Source organism: Diadema antillarum, unplaced genomic scaffold, assembly GCF_040938485.1.
Source record: "Diadema antillarum isolate AM-2024a unplaced genomic scaffold, OU_Dant_1.0 scf00000091, whole genome shotgun sequence".
NCBI lineage: Eukaryota > Metazoa > Echinodermata > Echinoidea > Diadematoida > Diadematidae > Diadema > Diadema antillarum.
The window spans coordinates 184,134-207,309 of record NW_027270980.1 but is presented as its reverse complement, the minus strand read 5'-3'; the positions used below and the strand labels follow the sequence as shown (position 1 = coordinate 207,309).

Genomic DNA, 23,176 nt, shown 5'->3' with positions numbered 1-23,176 from the left:
AACTCAAAACGGTGATTTCAGAATCAGTTGCTAACATCACTCGCAGTTACATTGGTCTTCAAGGCAATAGTGAGTACGCAGTGATCTTTTCATTTACATACACAGCTTGTCTGATGTGAATTCATGAGCATTAAAATTCCAATTTCTGATCACTGTTAGATGCTTATTACCATTATTAAATCCTCACAATTATTCTTATTAAATAGATTTTAAGAGTGTGTGATGAGGATATTCAGTGTCATTTTCATTGCACTGTGGTGCTGTGATCTGGAATGGAGGAAATCACATAGCAGTCTGATACCCAAGATATACACACACAAGCACATTTTCATGGAATGATTAGAAAAACAAACTAAAACATCTATGCATAATAATAGACTGATTGGAAAACATACAAGGGAATGAAACGTGAAGAAACAACCCAAAATAATCTGCACTGAAATGACAATATCCCCTTTCAAGACAAACATATCTCAAAAGAAGAACTCAATTTATCAATGAAACTTGTCATGTGAGGCAGGGAATCTACAAGCTAATACCGGTAAAACAATAAAAAAAGTCATGATCCAATGAATATTGTTATAACTGGGTGTTTTTTTTTTAGATCTGTGCTTCTCAAGCAGTGGGCCACAAAGCTCTTGCAGGAGGACCGGGATGTGAAGAAAAAATAGAATAAAAAAGATTAATATCTGATCTAACTGGACCTCAAAAACAACTTAAAAGAGCAAAAGTGGGCCTCGGGCTGAAAAAGGTTTTTCAGATCTTTCTTTAAAGTTTGGGTCACATGACCTGGACAACACTGGCACTGAGCTTCTTGTCAACTTTGAACATAATGTGATGAAGACTAAAATAAATTACTAGTCTGCACAGAAATATCAACCTGTACCATCTGATAAGAAGTGAAAGAACAGAATTCTGTCCTAGATAGTTGCTGGGCAAAGCCATAAAGAAAATGCTCCTATTGGAGAAGTGAAATTTGATCCATTTAAGGGGCAGAGTAGATAATACCTGTGTATAAAGTGAGGTCACAATAAATCAAACACAGCAGGTGCAGTGAAATGCCCATTCGGAAAGTCAAGCAAGTAAGCTTGCTGACATTAGCATGATATTAACTTTCTCAATATTTCTTAGACATTTGGCTTGAATTTCTACTGAGCTGTCCCTCGTTCTTCTGGGGAGCCTATTAGTTGTATGCTATTCATCCCTTTCTCTGTAAGGATGCACCTTGCTTGATTACACTGCCTTACATCAGACCCTTTAACCATCCCCATCCTGTCACTGCTGACACCTGTGTATGGTATGATGTCAGTGCAGCTGTTTTTAATCTGTTTCAGTCTTTCTATTGGAAAACAACAACAACAATAGTGGCACTCTCATGCAGGACAGATGGAGATAATGTTACAAACAGCACAGTTTTATTATGATCTGCTACTTTTAATATATATTTATGAGTCCTGCACTAAGCAATTTCTCAATTCTTTTCTTTTTTATCTTGCAGAATTTGACCAATTTTCAGCCTGTATTTACTGAATAATGTTGATTTGCACAATGATAAAGCACAATAGTGTTGATATAAGAAAAAAACTTCACAATGCAAAAGGCAAACTGCATGGCTGAAATTCACTTATTTTAAAATTACTGGGATGAAAACCTCTGCAAAACCAAAATCATACTCAAGGGTAAAATTTTCAAAAAATAATAATCATAATAAATCTGAAGGACAAAAGAGAATGATTTAAGAATGAGGAAATTGCACACACCAAGTATGCTAGATCCAATTAAAAAATATGATATTTTTCATATCAAAACCATATCTACTTATTTTGGATGACAATATATACACTAAATATAGTAAGACATTAGCAGGCTGCTCCTTTGATACTGCCAAAGTATTTAATTTCAGACACCGCCTTTTTTTTTGGGGGGGGGGGGAGTACAAAAATTTAACCTAAGAATGAGAACACCCTTGTGTATCTTGTCATCATTCGTTATAAAAGAAAGAAGAGGTCTTGGGCAATTTTCAGAGCTTTCCAAATTCATTTCAATTCAACTCAATAAAACTGAATCAGAAAATGAATTCTAAATTCATGGTGAATGCTAGCAACTAATGCCTTTATCCAAATTGTGAGAATAATCAAGAAGGCACATTTTGCTACGGTCAAATATCAAGCCTTCCTGCAGCGCTTCACCATCTTATCAAATTCAATCAAAAACAGCATACCCTAAACTTGATTTCCATTTCATAGCTAAATGGCTGCTCTCAAAAACCTTACAGAATATGAAGGATTCAGAGAGAATTCACTGTTTTCGGTTTTTCTCACATGTAGCCTGATAAAAAGCAGACATGTAAAATAGTGCTAGTGACATAAAACACCTATATAGACATAGTTTGCTGGAAACATTAATTTCCCATAACAAAATTAAGATTGTCTCACAACACGCTAATGAACATCTTGTTAAAAAGAAAAAAAATCTCTTTCGACACCATTATATATTGGTCACTTTGGTTATTTGCCATTTATGCAATGAAGCAAATTTATGAAGCGTTTAATTGCAGCATTCATGCAATTTGACTGGCTGTTTCTTGAACCTTGTAAAATAAAGTCAATTACTGACATGATTGACTACCAACGATAATCTCACACAACCTGAGATGGTCACTGTTCAAATTGCACAAGTGGTTTCACTTCCTGTCATCCATCCGCCTTGAACCTGATCATCACAAACAAAGTTTGTGGTTATTGTTTCAATGTGCCATGCATCGCCTGCCACTATGCGAGAGAGGCTGAAAGTGAACAAAATAACATCCTCTGAGTTTCTCCTATTACAGTATAAGGACATAAGGTCTCTCTTCTCAGTTCAATTTAATGAAAGTATCTCATCTTGCATTTGATTTATCTCAAGTGCTGCAAGCACCATTTTGGCTATGATAAAATCAATAAATTTTTTTTTTTTCATGAGTTGAAACAACAATCCCAGCCAAATAATGTAAAGCGCGCTTTGAGTGTAGCTTCCAAGAAGTGAGTTGTTAGTTTACTGAAATGTTTCTCAAGGTAATAACATTGACCGTAATTTCTATTCCCAAAAGAAACCAATGTTCTGATGGGTTTTCTTCTTTTTTTTTTTCAGGAACAGGATACACTGAAAGTTACAATTTACACGCCTCTGAAGAGTTGCTAAGTCTAATCTTGTAACTATAATAATGACATTTGTGATTTATATAGCACATGATGATCATCAATCAATTCTATATATAGTTCATCTTTGTCTGTTTGAAACATTGAAAGTATCCACATGAAGCAGACTTTTTTTGAATAACGATGAATGTGCCAATTTCATTTTTCTGAAGTGTATGTCATTTAAGTCTATGCATAACAGAAAATCAATGTATAGGGTGAAATGCATGGACTTATCCCAATCTAGACATTTACTTATCTTTGGATAGAAAAGAATCTTATTTCTCGAAATTGCAGGATACTACCTGGTAGTTGCGCACATTTCATGTTACAGTTGCAAAGATGCTTCTAGCAAACATCTTATCAGTGGAAAAATTGACTAGATACATAATGAAAACACTGAGAATCAAGATTTTAATGATAAAAAGTCAGAGTCAATTTTTAAAGACAGACTATTCCATATTATTTCCTAAAATTTGAATTCGACAAAATAAGATTATTGAATTTGAAAAGTCATGTTCCAAGTATCTAAAAGAGCTTCCAGACTTGTAAATAGTCTGTTATTCCCTATATTCAAATCTTTTGCACATGTTCATTGAATGAAGAAGTGTCTAAAGGGATGATGAAAATGACAAAGTTTTGAATGTCAACTTCTTCACATCTGACAGGAAAGCTTCCTTTTCGGACATGACATGTGTAAAATACATACATGGTTTGAATGTGCATTTTTTGGCACCTCTCTCAAATCTTAATTCAGGAGCACTATGTGATCCACACACTCAAGTCTCATTGCCAATTAGTGAGCGCAATCTATTGGTCCCCAATATTTATTGTTGAGGGCACTTATTGGGGCCATCGAGGTCCGAGTCGGAGACCCTGCTGTAGTTCCCCGCAATCTGCACCTGGTAACCGTAGGTTGCCCTATAGCATATCCTCTTTTCGATGGGCCTCTCGCTGCAAACAGCCAGGGAGCGCACTGTGGTCTTGGAAGCGGTTGTGAAGGGGGTGGTGTACTCCACCTCCACAGGTCGCGCCAGGTTCTCGGGCACCTCCCGGATGGATGTGAGGTTGAGGTGACATTTCAGCAGGTGTGTTGCTGGGTGACCTATTTCACAAGGAGTAGAACACGTTCAAAATTACTATTGTTTATCGCACGAACAAGGACCCTGGGAAATCTAAGAAATTTTCCAGATCAGTCAAGCAAAACAACAGATGATTTTCTTGTACAACATCAGATGACGAGGTGTAATTTGGCAGTTCTGAATGTCTGGAGGAAAAAGTGCCAGGTAATAAGTTCCATATGAATCATATAATCCATGCTTCTCTCAATTTCAATTTCCCTTTGCAATTCTACATCATGATATTCAGTTAAGTAAACAAGGTACTTTTCAATTCAAGAAATCTACAGATATCCATATTAAAGTATATTAAATAAAGTGCTGAAATTTGTCTTTCCATATCCACTATCTGAAAAAGGAGGTATATGTGTATGTCTTTCTCAGTGCAGTGTAAATATAGCATGCATGAAAGACAACAGTGGAAAAACTTAAAGGCGCATAGTCCCGGTAGTGTAGAGGGCGCTGTCGATGATACTGCCGATCACCGTTAGCATTGATACGAAGATTACCGAAGTTGAGCTGTCATCAAGAGTAAAGCGCGTAGGTGTTGCTAAGTCACGTTGCCTTCGTTGTCTTCTCTGTGCATCATGCAATCTGCAGTAATGCCAGGGTGCGTGCATATGTGCTTCTTATTATGACATCACAAAAGAAGTTTGCTAAAGCTGTCATCCCCCCAGCCGAATCATGAGCCGAACTGTGATCGGACCACTGACTACAGTGGATCGGACTTCTTTGGTCTCGGGGAAAAGGGTCACAGCATAAGCACTAAAGAGGAGTCGATAGCGTAGGTCTCTGTAGGAAACTTGCGCCGTGCGCCCGCGTACGCATTTGACTAAACCACCGGGACCATGTGCCTTTAAGCAGTCAGTTACTACACACTGAAGTCACATTTGCTCTTGGCTTAATCGTACATATCATATAATTCTAAGGTCATAAGTAAGATAAAACGCCACTAGCACTAGAGCCCTTAACTTATTGTAAATTACTTCAGCATGCAATAAATGTGTGGCTGAGAAAATGAGAAAAGAAAAGAAGAGCAATTTGAATTGAAGCTCAATCGCAGACGAGACTGGCATGCTTCCAGACATGTCTGATATCATGTCAATCCTAACTAATTATGATGCATCATGCTCTTTGTTTTAATACCTGTGTGCCTCTCTGGTAGTCTCTCGATGCGCCACATGACAGCCCGATAGGCATGCTCGTACTTCGCTGTTCCAACAGAGATTTCAAGTAGTGCCGGGTTCACACAACCTGTGCAAAAACAAACACGAAGAGTGGAATGAGAATTTCGACATCCTAAATCCTGCATCAGAGCTCACTCACACGACCCGACCATGCACATTATGTATCAAATTTCCTATTCATAATTTTGCAATGAGAAAAGTGATCATGATTTCACATGCAGAACAATATAGGGCACACTGCCCCAGTAAAAGTGGAGATTTTTGTGCTTTGGCCTTCTAATACAAATTCATGTATGTGTTTATGATTTTCACCGACTTGCAATGCTTTGCCAGTTGTAGTGGCAATTCATGTGGACAAAATAAACACCCAAAAAATGCAAATGTTAATTTTCATGCAGGCAACACACAGACCACATAGAGAAAAGAAATTTTAATGATAAATGGAAAATATGCCATTTTTACATTGCTTACCACAAAAAATAAATAAATAAGACCCCAAGGAATTACTCCAATGAATCCAGAGTTTTTCTGTCTGAGAGGCTCATAGACAGTCACATTTGTCTTGAATATCTGAGAAAGTTTCTGGGACTGAGTTCTTACTGCAATGAACATAAGAGTTTAGACATGACAGTTCCTTTCAGCATTCATTGTCTAAGGGTGTGTTTTGGTATAAACCCTTGCTATGGGTGACATAACATGCTGCATCTCATGCAAGGTCTATGGAGGACTTCAGAATTGCATGGGGAATGAGTTAACTTTATGGGGAATTATGCTATCCCCATGCTTGATATGTACCATATTCATTAGGCTACTTGTAAGCAGTGCAGAATTTTGCCAAACATAACAAAAACTGATATACTGTACAAAGAAAAGTGATTCCTGGAATGGATGTTGATTTCAATTATGTTTCTTTCTTTTACAATGTATTATACACCACTTTAATAACAGGTAGCAAAGTTATAAAATGAATAACTGTTATCCCTACAACACAAAGTCATTCATAATGTATATGTACAATAGAGATTGGCAATGAAATGGCTACACTGTATGCATACCCGATAACCCGATATCATTTGAGGTCAGAAACCTCTCTTAGCTATCATTTTCATCACCCAGTTTAAAAACATGGATGACTTAATGGCATCCTGTAAGGAAATCTATAATTTCCTTCATTACTAGCATGTGGGCTTGAGGGGAAATTAGTGAACAACTAGCACACACAGCAGAACTAGACTTGAGGAAGAGGGAAGACAAGTATTCACTTGATCCCACCTACCACCACCCATATCCTTCCAAACAGGATATCAATTCCAAACATTATGTATTAATGCAGATATGTTGTTTAATACTTGTATGTTATGTTATATCATTCAAATGCAGTTTTGCAGTTTCAGGATGGTGTTTCCCTTTGGCACATATTCAATCTCCTGCTACTATAGGCACAGTCCAAGTGTCATGTAGAACTGATTGCAGAAGATGTGAGAGACTCCTGTCACATCCTGCTCATTAATTCAGGTCAATTCCTCCACACTAACACAAATACTTTGCCCCCAGGAGGGATTTTTTTTTTTTTTTTTTTTTTTTTTTTTTGCTGCAGATGTCATCTGCAAGATATGGCCCAGCATTCATACATTATTTGGGTATAAACTACAGTTTTAGTCTTTTGAAACCAAATTGTTTATCACAAATATGCCTCTCGTGTTCTACGGCATTCAAAGGGTGAATGAAATGCAACACATGCAGCTCGGTAGTATTTTTTCTTTCCACAAATTATCATCATGACCACCAGCATTTATGGTCTTCTTTTCCGCAAATTGAAACAAAACCTTCTATCCTTTCATTTACTATTCAACTTCCACCCATTTTCATGGAAAACATGTAGTCTTGTTAGACACATAATTTCTAAATCACCATGTCATTGGTGCAGAAACAGTTTCACATCTTTAAAACACAAGAAAGCTTTCATCATAAACACATTGAAGAGTGCTACCAGCAAATTTGGAGCACAAAGCCCAGACAAGATCTAAGCACTTGTTTTGTTCTGTGTTACGAGAGTGCAGTTGAAGTGCGCAATTTTCATGACTCGCTAATGTACCCTGCTGTTGGTTCGCATCTGTGTCAACCACTCAAACTTTTGAACACAGACCCTAGCAAAGTTCAAGGTGATGGCTATTTCATGCCAATCAAGAAATAGCTACTGGTTGAGACCTAACACTGTCCATACATGATCATATCTAGTGCTATTTCACATACATTTTTAGATCTGTTCCTCTGAGACAGGTGCATGTGAAGCCAGAATGATTGCTGAGATCTTTATTGCAGATCAACTTGTCATCAGCCATTATAGCAGTGCCACCCTACACCAGAAGTCTGCAGTATCTTTGTAGGACAAGTTGCTATGATTCGCAGTATACCATACCATGGGTGGTTGGACTTGTGGGGTGGTATTCTGAAAATCTTCCTAAGTTTCTTCCTAAGTCAGAAATTTAGGAAGTGCCTAGGAAAGACAGAATTGGTATTCAGAAATTTCTTCCTAGGCACTTCTTAATGCAAACTAGAAATGTCGCTACAGCGACTGGTTATACCCCCGCCAAACAACATTTCATAAGCTTTGGTCAAAACAACATTTGATAAGCTTTGGTCAAAAAACTGAGGAAGTAGTTAAATCCGCAAGATCTTTCCTTGATCTTCTGCCATTCATATGCCGTTACCATGGCAACGTACTTTCGGGTACTGTCAAAAAATGCGTCTTGCACATCTACAACCAAAGGCACACATCTGTACCAAGTTTCATGGAAATTGGGCAAAAACTGAGGAAGTAGTTTGCAACACAAAATTTTCCATCATTTTGGCTCATAATATGTGAGCTGTTACCATGGCAACATACTTTTTGTCACTGTCAAGAAATGTGTCATGCTGACCTATATCCTAAGACAAACATTCAATATGAATTCCATGAGAATTGGAAGAACACTGATGAAGCAGTTTTGCCATTAAAAAAAAAATTAATCAAAAACTGTGGGAGGAGTTCGCGACGCAAGATTTGTACCCATTTTTGCCCATAATATGCCGTTACCATGGCAACGTACTTTTGGGTACTGTCAAAAAATACGTCTTGCACATCTACAACCCAAGGCACACATCTGTGCCAAGTTTTATGGGAATCGGTTGAAAACTGAGGAAGTAGTTCGCGACGCAAGATTTGTACCCATTTTTGCCCATAATATGCCGTTACCATGGCAACGTACTTTTGGGTACTGTCAAAAAATACGTCTTGCACATCTACAACCCAAGGCACACATCTGTGCCAAGTTTTATGGGAATCGGTTGAAAACTGAGGAAGTAGTTCGCGACGCAAGATTTGTACCCATTTTTGCCCATAATATGCCGTTACCATGGCAACGTACTTTTGGGTACTGTCAAAAAATACGTCTTGCACATCTACAACCCAAGGCACACATCTGTGCCAAGTTTTATGGGAATCGGTTGAAAACTGAGGAAGTAGTTCGCGACGCAAGATTTGCAACGGACCGACCGCCCGACCGCCCGACCGACCGCCCGACCGACCGCCCGACCGCCCGACCGACCGCCCGACCGACCGTCCGCTGATTCCTATATACCCCCTTCAAACTTCGTTTGGCGGGGGTATAATTAGGCCATCCTTATCTCCGCCCACGTCCTTTCATAAGCCGAAACGACATTACGAAATGCCGTATCATAAGAGACCAACCAATGACAATCGCATATTACTATGACGTAGGGTCAAATACACATGTGCGCCACATGTCCCCTTTCTCACGCCCATTTTGCGCATCAAAGTACATGTTCTGCATAGTGAATGACAAGCGCGCCTATAAACACGATGCTTTGCAGCTTGCTAATCTATTCTTAACAACGTACTTAGGACAGGGGTGCAGCTTTCCTAAATATCTTCCTAAAATTCTTTCCTAAGTGCATTCTAAATACCAACTTCTTCCTAAGTCAGAAATTTGCATATTCCCGCCCCCCTTCCTAAGTTTCTTCCTAAGTTTACTTTTTATAGGAAGAAACTTACCAGGTAGGAAGATTTTCAGAATACCACTTAGGAAAAAATCCTGACTTTATAGGAAGAAATTTCTTCCTAGGAAGGATTTCAGAATACCACCCATGGTGTAAAATTAAGGTTTCCAAGCAAGTTTCAGGGAATTTGGGCCAGTTGGTAAGCACAGGCACAGTACAATAGTATACCACGCCATATAATTTGCAAAGTGGTACTTGTCAAAGCCATTTCGAAAACTGAAATTGCGATCAAGAACCAGAGAGACAAAGTGAGAAGTGAGTATCATCTCTTTTCTGAAAGCAAAGTTGGCAATTTCCCAACTTGGAAACAATATACATTTATATCTGTATAATCTGAATTCATAAAGTTGTATTACTGGAGACAATAATTTAGAATGCTGATCATTTTACAAATATTAAATGGCTTGCAATATCTGTGAAAAAATGAAACCACTGTGACATATGTAATACACGTGTATGTTACACTTGTAAGCATCCAGAATCGCTGAGCAATAATCTCTTTTTCCACATAGCAATGGTCACAAATTTCATTTGTCCTCTCAGAAAGTCTAAAAAAAACAATCAATGTTCAAATAGAAAGTTATATTTTTACACTGACAAAAAAAGTGTTTTGCACTGTGGCACATTTCCTCAAGATTTGGAAAATGGCATTTCAGAACAGCTACATTTAGAACACCAATCTGACTACCACCCATACATGAATTTGAACAGAAGCCTTTCTCCTCCCCATCCTCAAGACCATGGAACCTCTAAATATGGAAAAATTCAATTTTTTACACATCAATCACAAGGACGTTGATGACACGTAAGAATGTAGAGATGTGTGGGGAAGATGGGTAATGATTCTTCTTGTGATTTTATTTTCAAAAGCTGCATCATATAGATAGGTCTTCATGGACTACAGAAAGTGGTTATTTTTATATCACTGGGAAAATCTGGTGCTAACTGCAACTGTACGGGAAGACCGCACTCTCTTCCAGGAAAGGTTTTGTTTGTGTACCACACTCCTCAAAAACCTTGACCAAGTGATCCATTTTGAGGATTCAAGATCCCTGACACTTCCTCTGCCAAGAACAAAACAATGAAAAGTAACTATAATATCACTCACTTATCACAGACTCCTAAAAAAATGGAGGAAAAAAAATGTGTCATGAAATTACAGACATAAAAATTTCATTAAGAAATTGAGGTATATGCAAAGAAATGAAAAAAAAAATATATATATAATATACGTAAATGCCACACGGGGGGGGGGGGGGGGGGGGGATATGGGGGTTCCTTTAAAGCAGAGGGGGTAGTTTCGATAGCTACAGTTATAAGTGCGCTGTGCTGGAGAATGCTCAAGCCGATCAGACCAGGCTATGGTGACAATCTCCTTTGAGCCAGCATTGATTAATGGCAGGAAGAGCATGGCTGAAAACTCATTTACTTCCTTCTTCCTTCGTTCTCCCTGAGGCATCATGTTTCTATTCGAATAACTCTTCCAAGTCTGGTTTATACGGAAACGCAACATACACTGGCATCCTGTTATGAGCATGTATGGGTATTTCTTTCTTTAAGAAATTGAAAAAAAAACAGGGGGAATGATGATGGAGACTATAATGACAATATGAGAAATAACATAGAAATCATATAACATAAAACTATTATAATTATTTTTATCATCATCATCAACATTAATATTATCATCTGAAGTTAGAGATGGGTGTGAATTGAGGCACATGTTTTGAAGTGCAAGAAAATCAGAGTACAGCCAAATATTTTACACTTGTGTCTTGAACATGCGTGATCCTTTTGCCGAAGCCCAAGAAAACAACATGAGGAAATTTCACCTGCGTCTCTCAGTAATTCATGTTTTCTTCTAGTCTAATAAGATACACTACATCCACACACAACTCACACAAGCAGAGGATATCCGAAAGAAATATTTCCTCAATGACTTTGCAGAAAGTCTGTGAAAAACATTATGTTCTGACATATTGTCTCTGACATTTACAGCAATTTCTCACACAAATTCATTACGAGGAAAGGAAATGTTCATTTTTTTGTGCATTCAAAGCAAGAAGTTTTCTACAATGTAGGCAATGGTGAGATGGCAAACATCATTATTCAAGATGTTGTATTTGACAACTCTACAGCCTACAGTATGCATGTGGATCTAATATTCTGATGAAATGATACTTTTGCATGCAGGAAGGAAGTTGAAGGAAGAACTTTGCCTTTGAGGGAAATGCCCCTTATGGCCTTGCCCACATCCCACTCTTTTGTTTCCCTAATTGCCTGTCAAATCCAATAACTCAAAGTACCACAGCTCCATGCATGATGAAAATACATCAGCTGAAACGAGGAGGCAGCGATGAATGGTTGACGAGTCTGATCAAGTCTCTGACAGTCTTGCTAGACACTTGCAGAGCAAACGTTCGCCGTATGATGCTGTCGAATCGTTTGTGACATTTGCATATCTCAAATATTGCTTCCATGCATCACCACCATGCCTCACCGGGAGTTGTCAACACTTTTGACATCGGAGGAGGACAGTCTTTTTGGCGCGTAGAGGCCTCACACAAGGAACTTCAAACATCCTTCTTTTTTTCATCTGATCTGGACATTATTAGCCTTGTATCCGACACCATATCACGAGACAAACAAGCACTCATACAAGATTTAGGTTGCATCATAGTGGGCTAGCACATTAAGATAATGAAATATCATAAATGTGATCATGTCAACACATATCAACAATTATATGGTCATTAAAGTGTCTGCAAGTCAGACTAAACAAACAGAAACACATTTGCAGAATGCAAACCTCATTGAAACGAAATTTGTTCAGCACAAATATTATGGCAGATACTCTTTCCACACATAAGAAATAAGACTCCCAAATAATAATACATCAACAAATTCTCATCTTATATGAGTTCTCTACAGTTTGCATGGTGATGTAAATGAAATAAAGAAGTTTCATCACTCTTTACAGCTACATGTACAGACCACGACTTATATATTTCTCAGTTCTTTTGTCCCATTTTAGGACTACACTTTTACATCATTGCTCTCTTTCCCACATTTCCTTCTTCCACAGGAGTCCTTATGACTACCCCAACACTTTTCTTAATTTTTCAGAATTTTCATATTTGTGTTTCATAGTCTGCGTTCACTATTGTTTCTAATCCGCTTTGTTTCTTTAAATCTAGTTTGAAAATTCACACCTTCATCACTTCTCTCTCTTATCTCCATGATGTTCCCACCTTCTCCTTCCTCCCTCCTTTCTGGTTCAAACTTCTTCCCCAACTGACTTTCAAACCTTTTACTAGATTCTCACTCTGCTCTTCCTCACAATTGTCCCTGTCTCCTATCTTCCTAACTAATACTCAGTGCTACCTCAACTTCCAGCTCACTGCTGCCCTTCGACTGTCTCTATTTTCCTTTCTTAGCTCTCCCTATGTTGTTTCCCTTCTTTACTCTCCTCTTTCTAGGGTCTTGTTTCGTCAGACAACAGTCCCATCAAGGACTACATACACATGGTGCTACTGGAAACCACTCTTTGAAATTAGCAGAAAGTAGTGCACGAAAATACACCTCATAATTGTATTGCTACAGTGTACATCAATCAATACTTGCAACTATTTCAAAGTAAGACATTACTGCTAATGTGAAATAAAAGTATTGAAACGACACATAAAAAGCTTTTGCAATGACAATCATAATTCATAAAACCTTTGCCTGAACAAAAGATGTCTTCCATTGACTGTGATGTAGATTTCATTGACATAGCTGATAAACTCAAAGGCTCACTAATCAAGTTTTCCCGTTGTTGATTTTTTTCAGCAAAATACACCTAAAATGTGCATATACAAGTGTAGTATCCATATCCACTGGTACATCCAAGAGAAAGGATTGCATCTCAGTGTGCATTCTAGCATTTTGTAACACATTCACTGCAGAAAAGGAATATGAGCCATGCTCGGCTTTGCTGGCATGGCCATGCCTACCAAAGGGCCTCTGCACCTCAGTGTCAAGTAATCCGTCATCATGCACGGATTTGCCAGTAAGTCTTGATTAAGAAATGAATGTTCTAAATGTCAACTCTCATTGTGCGGACATCAGTGGGTTTGACTGCACGTTATGAAGCATATTCCAATTGCAGACTCTCTCTGGCTTTCACAATTTTCCTGCACAAATATGAAGTCAGTTACCAGTGACCTGTCAGTAAATTTGCAAACAATAAAACATGGCAATAAAACAGACATCTAGCTGCCAACTGGCACATGTACAGAACATACACATGTCATACACACATCTCTTGTGGTAATCTAAATGTGTGTTGAGAACATCAGCCCTTTTCAACAGGGAGTGCATGTTATGGAAATTCAGTATGATGGGATAGGCTGAAATCATATTTTGATTAATATCAAGCATTTTTATTTAGCAACAAACCTCAACACACACACAGATACACACAAAGCCTTTGCGTGAATATCTTTCACAAAAGAAAATAGCATCAAATCATATTCTCATATCCTGCCAGCAAGTTGTGTCATTTCCTGAGTGAGGAGAGGTGTTCTGAAGGTCAAATGATAGTCATAAATCATTGCTTCGAACATTTCTAGTACAAAACCTATTTACATTGCATTATGGGCAGTGGGACTGCATTATTGTCCATCTCTCACGTTCTGCACGGAAAGAGAGGGAGAGAGATCAGTGATGCTGTCCTTAGCTCCGCATCCCTCTCACTATCACACTTTCACCAGATTTATTATCGAAGGGGACAAGATGGGGGTTGGGATAGGGACAGATACTATCTCTCACATATCACATGAGAAAGAGATACTAATAATACCACTCACTCATCTGGAGAATATTGCACATCTTATTGACTCTACACAATCTCACGCCCTTGACAGCTTGTGAAACCTTGCACGTAAACATCACGCAAATTTATCATGCATGGACACTTGGGCGAACGTTCTTCACAGCTTAAAGGGACTGTACAGTACTGGTTGAGGTGGGGATTCAGGTTTATAACATTCCTAAGTGAGATAATGAGAAACCTCTTAAGAAATATGAAAGAGCATGTAATTTTAAGAAGGATTCAACGTTTATTTGATGAAAATTGGTTTTCAAATGGCTGAGATATCAAAAGTGATAATAATAAAAGGCGACAGGCCACGCCTTTGATTAGGATCTCTTTGTTTCACCTTGTTGTTGGATATCTCAGCCATTTTAAAACCAATTTTCATCAAATAAACTTTTGATACCCCTTAGAATTGCATGCTCTTTGACATGTCATAGAGTGATTTCTGAATATCTCGCAAAACGTTAAAAGCTAAATCCTCACCTCAAGCAGAACTGTGCACACCCTTTAAGTGGAAACCGTTCAAATAGAACAGTTATACGGATGAACATCAGCGAACACTAGCAGCGACAAATGTATTTTACAGCTGATGGTGATGGCACTTCATGGTAAATGAAACAGTCTGAGTGGAATATTACTTGGTGTAATCAAATGTAATCCACAGACTATTGAGCAAGGAGTCAAATGAAGCAAGGCTACTCAAAACCAGTGAGCTGGTGAGCATGCCAAGAATACTTCATGAGGAATTCTGTTCGACTTGTTGACAAGTCTGTATCAGTTCAATACTTTTCAGATTTTTCAGTAACTTTGTTTTGTTTTTGTTTTTTTAGCACTGATCTCCTACTCCTATCATCTACCCCTGTGGTATTCATAATAATATCTTCTTTGTTCAAAAGGCTCCATATAAAAAGAAAGCGTGTATTTAACAAAACCTTGCTTCCTAAAAGAGTCATGTCACGCTTTCTGCTGAGCCCCACTGTTTTTATCCCTTGCAATCTAGATCACTCGTAAAGAAGCTGATCTGACCCCACTTGGATCAATTGTTTCGCTACAATGCCTCCCTGTCCTTAGTGTTTTCCTTCCAAATACAGCACCAAATCTATACACCACCATGCTTCCTGTTACGGATCTATCGCGGCCTTCTCTGGCCAGTGAGAGTATGAGACTGGGCTTAGAGCCAAAACATAGTTCTCAAAAGGGCTCAAAATTCACCTTCCACCATTTGAAATTTGCTTGCAATTCATCGCAAGGGTCTACCACAAAACTTACCTGGCTGACGCCATTTGCCAGGACGATGAGTTGTTTTGGAGTATTTTGAGACCATAGGTGTGGAATGATTTTGATTGAGGTATACAACTTTTATTCCAGAAGGGCCTCCCCATTCAGTCTTGTGGGAAGAAGGTAAAAACATTACGTGATGATCAAATCCTGCCCTTGCAATCCTATTTTCCAACAACCTGTATGCGATTCACCCAGAGTGGAAGATTGATGGATATTGCTGTGGCCTGATTTGTTGATTATTGATAATCGATTATGAAAAATTATGTAGCAACCAAGAACATGTTAAGTCTGAGATTGTGGACTTCAAGCTACCTTTTTTTAAATGTTTTGCATTTTCATCGTTACCAACCTGAAATCATGTTATTACATAGTTATTTCATCCATTTCTTATGCATAAGTGTATATCTTGGAGCAATATTCAGCTGCAGTTCTGCTGACATATGAGAACTACATTTCATTTTGGCTTTGATGCAGCGCTTGCGAGGACAGAATAAGGTATCATTTCTAAAATCTCCTAGTTTCTAAATAAACACCCACACATGGAGAAAAAAAAATTCAAGTCTTGCATTTCTTATACAATCATGCAGAAGGAAACACCATCTTATACAGGAGTAAGGTCAAAGAAAGGGACATTTCAAAGAATGACAACCATGCAGATGAATACAAATATCACTCTTGATGGATGGCTATGAATTACATTTTATCTCCCCCTTCCCCAACTAATTTTATTCATGGGGTATAATGTTGAGGCCTGTGTTTGGGTCCATGTGTGCATTATGTGTTTGTGTGATGTAAGCTTGTGTGTATGTGTGTGTATATGTTTGCATACGTATGTATGTGTATATGTTTGCATAATGCAGGGTTCGACATTTAGCGGTGGACTAACCTTTTGCCAAGGTCCTCTCGCTGTATGGTGGTGAACAAATGAGGGCGAACATAGCGAACTTAGCTGAGTTGAACAGCGCAAGAGCCTTTTGAGATCAGATTCGCATTCTAATGTAAGACCTTCCAATTACTAACTTTTGCTCCCCGAATTGAGGAGCAAAAATTGACCAATCTGCGTGTCTGTCTGCCCGAACCTCCACTGGTGGTCAGTGATGCATGCAAACTGGCCAGACAATGCCAACACAGAAAATACGGTGAGTGTGTCATTCCATTGTTTGACCAGAACCCATTAATAAGACTATTCCGTAGGATGAGTGGAGCAGATCTCAAAAGGCCCTCATGATGTTGAGCTTGGCTAGGGCCCGCTTTGCTCTCCCATTATAGCCATCATACAGCAAGAGGGCCTTGACAAAAGGCTAGCTGTGGCCCAGTGGCCATAGGCCACTGGAAATTGATGTTGGGCCACCAAATTTCCAAAAGGTTAAATCTTTTGGTGGCCTGATCAGGCAGCTAAAATATAAACTGAATTTTGATATTTCCTTTTCTTTCGGGCCACAACATTTCAAATTCCAAATTTAGTGGCCCGCATGGGCCACAAGAGAAAAAAGTTAGTGTTGAGCCCTGACGCATGTACAATGTACCTATGTATGTGCACATGTATGTATGTAATAATGTATAATGCGTATCTAGGTATCTACATTGTACATGTAGGTTTGTTTTGGTCTTTTCAAAGTTGTTGGTTTAACAGGTCTCGTGGTAAAGAAAATTCCACAAAATATCAATTGGATGCTAATTTTGATCTTGCCAATTTTGTTGCCTCCAGACACATTGAGTAGTACCTGCTGAAAAGCCGGCAGTAAAATAAAGACTATACAGTTCAGCACTAGCTACAGAGCTCTGCCTCCATACTGCAAGGTGCTAGAGAACCTAACTGGGTGTGGGGGCCTCGTGTAATAATTATGATGATGATGGCCTAACCCCAGAGAGCATTAGAGAATTATTCCACACACCAGAACTGCACTGTAGGTACACTCCTACAGGTTTAAAGCACAAATTGGTGGAACACATCAATGTTTTTGCAAAATATGACAAAACAAACATGATCCTTGTAACATAAGTATCAATATTTATCAGCAAAGCTCTTAAAATCATGACTACCGGTACATCTTCAAAGTAAACAAAAATTTTATGTTGACAGGTTTAAAGTACAATTCTACACCATGTTAAAATTTGTTAAGATAAGTAGAGTAAAGCCGATTAAACTCAAACCCAGTAAATGTTAGTACTATCTGACATACATACAGTGCATTGTACACAGCACAAACATTGATTTTAAATTTACACACTTTTGCTGAAAGGGATTGGTGGCAAGAGGGAATTTAGTAAGATGTCTATTTATTCAGGTTTCTCTAACCCTACAGGCACAGCTCCAAGTGCAACACAACTGTCTACAAGAAAAATATGATACAACAAATATGATGCTTGTAGCATGAATATCAATATTATTAAAGCCATAAAAACTCAAGGATACATGTTCAGAAGGGAAACAATTTTTGACTATATCTTCACAGGTGTACAGTGCACTTGTTCTTGTAAACCACTGATATTAGAATCAACTACGTTAGCAAATTAGATGGGTTGATAATGTCATGGCCTTACAAGTCTCCCATTGCCCCATACACACCAATCTCTATCCCAAAATTATTTTTTGGCATGATCTCATCAAAAAATTGTCAAATATCTGGTGTGTTGCAATGATTTAGCAATGATGTGTAAAGGGGATACAGGTTGCACTTGCCAAGTTATTGACTAATACATTATTTTTATGTCATTTCCTTTTTGTGCAGAAACAATTGGAGGATTATGTCTTGATGTTATCACCTCAGCTAATAAAAAAAAGTTTGAAACGTTTTAACGTTTCATGAATTTCTTATGTTTGATTGATGAAACTTCTGTCTTCCTCTTTGTCTTAAGCTTCTCTATTTACAATATAAGTTAACTTGAATACGGTATAGAGCTGTACTTTAAAGTTTAATGAGTATCCTAGGGCAATGAATGACATAAAATTCTTGTGGCTACATTAAACTGATGACACAGCAGAGTGTGCTTTTTGAATTCAACTAAAACTTGCACCCCATAACTACACATCATTGATTTTTAAGCATACTGACTTCCATCAATCCATGCTAGATCATCACAAAAACATCCATTAAATGAATACAATACTGCAAAACCAAAAACATTGGCAACATGAAACTTCAGTGAATTGGAGCCGACAGCCTTTTTCCTGGTATGAAATTGTTGCAAATCAACGACCACGAAAAAAGTAAGTGTACACTACACGTGTAGACGAAACCTTTTGCTTGCATTTTCCTTTCGCAAATTTTGGTCCCGTGCAAACATTTGTGAAAGTTTCATACATATGAAAATGTCTGATTTTAAAGTATTGAATATTCAACAGATGACCATGAGCTAGAACTGTTCTGCGGTATGCAGTATGGAAACCACCATCAGCATAGAAAAACCAGTGAAGAGACAGCATGCATGGAATTGGGACACTTATCACATCTTATGAATGTATTGAAATTCTGTTGTTGAGTTGTGTGTGTGTGTGTGTTTTTATTATTATTATTATTATTATTATTATTATTATTATTATTATTATTATTATTATTATTATTATTATTATTATTATTATTATTATTAACACTACTGACAGGGAAGAGAACAATGTGATAATTTACAAGTCTGAGTGCAGCTAGATACAAGGTACATCTGATTGAGATTCCACACCAATCCAACAAGGAAGTCACCATGAACTTGACCACACACCCTGCAAAAGGAATATCTCTATTCTAGAGCTGTGAAATTTTCAAATGCTATTTCATGCTATGATATATCATACTCATTTTTCTCTTTTTTATTGAATACAAATTGTGAGTCTATCTGGGCTTCTTCATACATTCTTTTCACAACAGCACAGTAGCAATGTCCAGCATTCTAATTCAAGAAACTGGATTGAACAGACAATAAATTTTCATGGGATTGTGTTTATAGGTGAAAAGTCAGTGAAGAAAACAAGCATCCATGAGATGCTTGTGTACTTATATATTACATGTTACACATTTTTTATCACTCCACTTCAGAAGAGAAGCCATATCTTTCTACCACTGATTTAATTCAAATATCAAAGAACCAGGACTGTCCCCCTCCTGTATATCTAATGCTATGAATACCAAAAAACGATATAGTAATCATTTCGTAATGAAATATCCCTTGGCATTCTAAGTTTAACAAACCTAATCTAGGATTATAAGCAAATATTATTACACACAAAAAGCAGGATCATGGGACCAATATGCTGGAATTCTTTCAGAGACACCCATTGAATGAAAATCACTGTCATTTCGGTTACCAATCAACTACAGCCTACAAATTGATTAGCTGAAATTAAAGAGATAGTACATGCCCTTTGAGCACTCAAACTGAGTGGTAAAGGGCATTATAAATACCCTCTATTACTACTATCATTTTTACAAACTCTACAAACTTCATGATACCCCAATGAATCTCAAATTTCCTACATGCCAAGGAAGGTCAGACAGGCTTCATCACTGAACAGTTTAAATGAATGAAACATACCGGGTAGAATTAGAGATGATAATGTATCTCACAGGACATTAATGACTTGGCACTTGAAAGTATACTATGTATCATGTGCCATCAGACCCCTCCATAGAACACCAAGTTGAGTGTTGAGCTTTAGCAAAAGTGAATCTTGTCTTCCCCTGGGAATGTCTCCATTAACTTACAGGGATTTATGAGGCATATTGTGATATGAAACTCAGCTGAAACATGATCAAGATAAATGGGTGTCTCTCCTGCAGAAGGGCAGAGAGTAGAATGGCTAACACAGCACACACACAATCCTTTCAACATTTAATCTCATTGCAAAGACTGACATATCTATGAAGCTATGATGAGTCCATGCAAGCCCTGATAGACCTGAATCTTGCTGTGTTGGGTAGTAACTGGGTGATACCAAACTAGATGTAATGACAACAATACATAATTTGATTTCCTATACAGGGTCATTATCATTATCTCTTTAAGTCTATATGGTGCTTATGGTCTGTCAGTACATAATTTGGTTTATCTTTCTAAGGGAGTATTCATGATGCCCACAATTTGCAGGTCCCTGAGAAAAAGAGGAAATAAATGTATACATTTTTGTGTAGGTGTGTATATATACATAAAAGAGTATGTGGTATTAGGTGCATGGTTATTTTTAGTGCTCGGCACAATTTTATAATTTTCTTCTTGAAAACACCTCAGCAAACCCCATTCAGCAACATTACACGCCATATTACATTAATAGCCAGCACTACTTCAAATCATTCAAATAAAATGCAACTGCGAATGATCTATTGTACAAATATGATAGTTCCCACCCTAAATGTAAATTTCTTATCATAGTCACAGGCCGCATATTTATCTTCTAAATCTATCCATGCATAAAAACACAGATACTGCAGGAAAGAATTTTATCTTGGATGACAGATTCTCCAAGCAAAGCTACAATGACCTTTGTCTCCATACAAAATCTGCCGATCAAAGGTACATTGTGCATGCACGCAGCCCGGTAGAGAAAAAGACCCTGATGCAACATTGACCCTACGGGCTTATACATGTAACTCCCCTGACAAGAAGCTGAATGCATTCAGAATCCCAAAATATGATCAAGATGTCAAGATAGTCTATTCAAGTCCAGACATGGGACCCACTCAAGGGAATTATGAGATGTGGCCTTTATGGACAGGTATTCACCATAGAGAGGTTGGCAGCCAATTTGATTTTATCACATTATATCTGTAACACATACAGGTATGTCACACCAGGGAAGTGGTTCCCACCTCCCTGGTCACACACACATGTATTCCCTAGCTCTACATGCATCTGAATGCAAAGGGTCATGAGACACTACCAACAACTGTCGCATCTCAGAAAATAGATGACCAAAAAACGTGGCGTATCATTCTTGACGTTTTTCGAACTGCCATAGTCCCAGTAACAATGTTTGGCCTTTGGGTAGGCCATCATATCAAATACAGTTTTACACTTTAGCAGGAGGAACAGGTTAGTAACCCAACAGACAACGATCAACATGGAGTCTATTGCTGCCTGTATAAACAGCGAAATAGCTTACGCTATGGGTAGCAGGTGGCCCTCGGACACACGTAGAAGGTAACCCTTGGACACACCCCTAGACAGATGGACACTATCAAGTTTTTCATGAATAATTTCTCTCAAGGTAAGTTTACAGTGGCTGCAGAGAAAGAAGTTGGGGGGGGGGGCTAATAAGACAGGTTTGACTGTGTGTACAATGGGCTATTTAAATGTCTTTCAAGAAGTAGACAATGAATACATCATATCATGCCTAAGAAAAATATCAAGACCATCCATCTTTACACTTAGCTTTGACCTTTGCCTGCCGTCTCTATGTGGATGAAATCTTCTCATTGGTCATTCTTCCCTGACCTCCGTGATAGGCACAGCTATTCCGTGACTTAATCAGAGGTGACTTAGAAGTCATAACCTGGTTTACAGAGATTGATCGTTATCATCTATATAGGACGTTTTAGCGGCACATTAAAAATGCGTATTGTTGTCCGCTCAATTTTTACCGTTCAATATCAGAGCATATTGAACGAAATGCATAGGCCAAGGCATTAATTTCCCATAGGCTACCGTTGTTACTTGCCGTTCAAGATCACACCATACTCAATTCTGTCGCGTTTATTGCACGAGCGCTTGCTGAATGCGCAAACGCTTGCTTCTAGTGCACATCATTTTGTTACAATTCACAAGCGCGCAAACATCCTGCCAGTTGTTTGTTTGATACGCAGTTTTAGGGGCTTCCCCTTTTCAGCGCTGGGATGTGACTGCCGAGTCAACTTCAAAGACTAGTAGAAGCCGGGTAATTTTGTGCAGTTTATGCTTGTTCTACTTGGTTGTATAGATGATAATAATTATATTGGATGGCCTTGATTCATGGAATACCAGGGAATATTGCACTCGTTAGGGCCAATATTGCACTCATCTTCGATTTGTGCAATATTGGCCCTAACTCGTGCAATATTCCCTGGTATCCCATTCATAGCCATCCAATATAATATAAATATTACTGTCAACAGAATCAACAGTACAAGTAGTAGTAGTGGTAGTAGGAGGAGCAGCAGGGGAAGTGGTGGAGGTAGTAGGAATAGTGTTAAAGTGTGGTACTCACAGTATTTATGGCACCAGTATACAAGTAATGTAAGTCATACCAATAATACTAATTATAGTAGAAGTGGTACAATGTAGACAGTTTGCAGTTGAAGTAATGATGAATTGGAAGTGTTGAAAGAATCAGTCATTGACAATGGAGGTAGTATTAGTGCTTAGTGATACGGGCAGTAGTAGAAGTAGTAATATAGTATTTAGTAATAGCAGTACTAAAAGTAGTAGTAGTAGTAGTAGTAGTAGTAGTAACAGTAGTAGTAGAAGTAGTAGTAATAGTAATAGGAATAGTAGTAGTAGTAGTAGTAGTAGTAGAAGTGGCCATAAATACAA

General features: G+C 38.1%; 1 protein-coding gene across 1 annotated transcript in view; it reads right to left on the bottom strand.

The window, feature by feature from the left end:
* Nucleotides 1–3,875: 3,875 nt before the first annotated feature.
* The window catches only part of LOC139718244 (uncharacterized), a 38,995-nt gene continuing 19,694 nt past the window's right edge, over nucleotides 3,876–23,176 (bottom strand). Inside the window, exons 4-5 of the mRNA XM_071629726.1 lie at nucleotides 5,441–5,548; nucleotides 3,876–4,281 (exon numbers count right to left, since the gene is read on the bottom strand). Of these exons, the coding sequence (XP_071485827.1) occupies nucleotides 4,004–4,281; nucleotides 5,441–5,548 (386 nt within the window). The 3' untranslated portion in view covers nucleotides 3,876–4,003. The remainder of the gene's footprint in view (nucleotides 4,282–5,440; nucleotides 5,549–23,176) is intronic.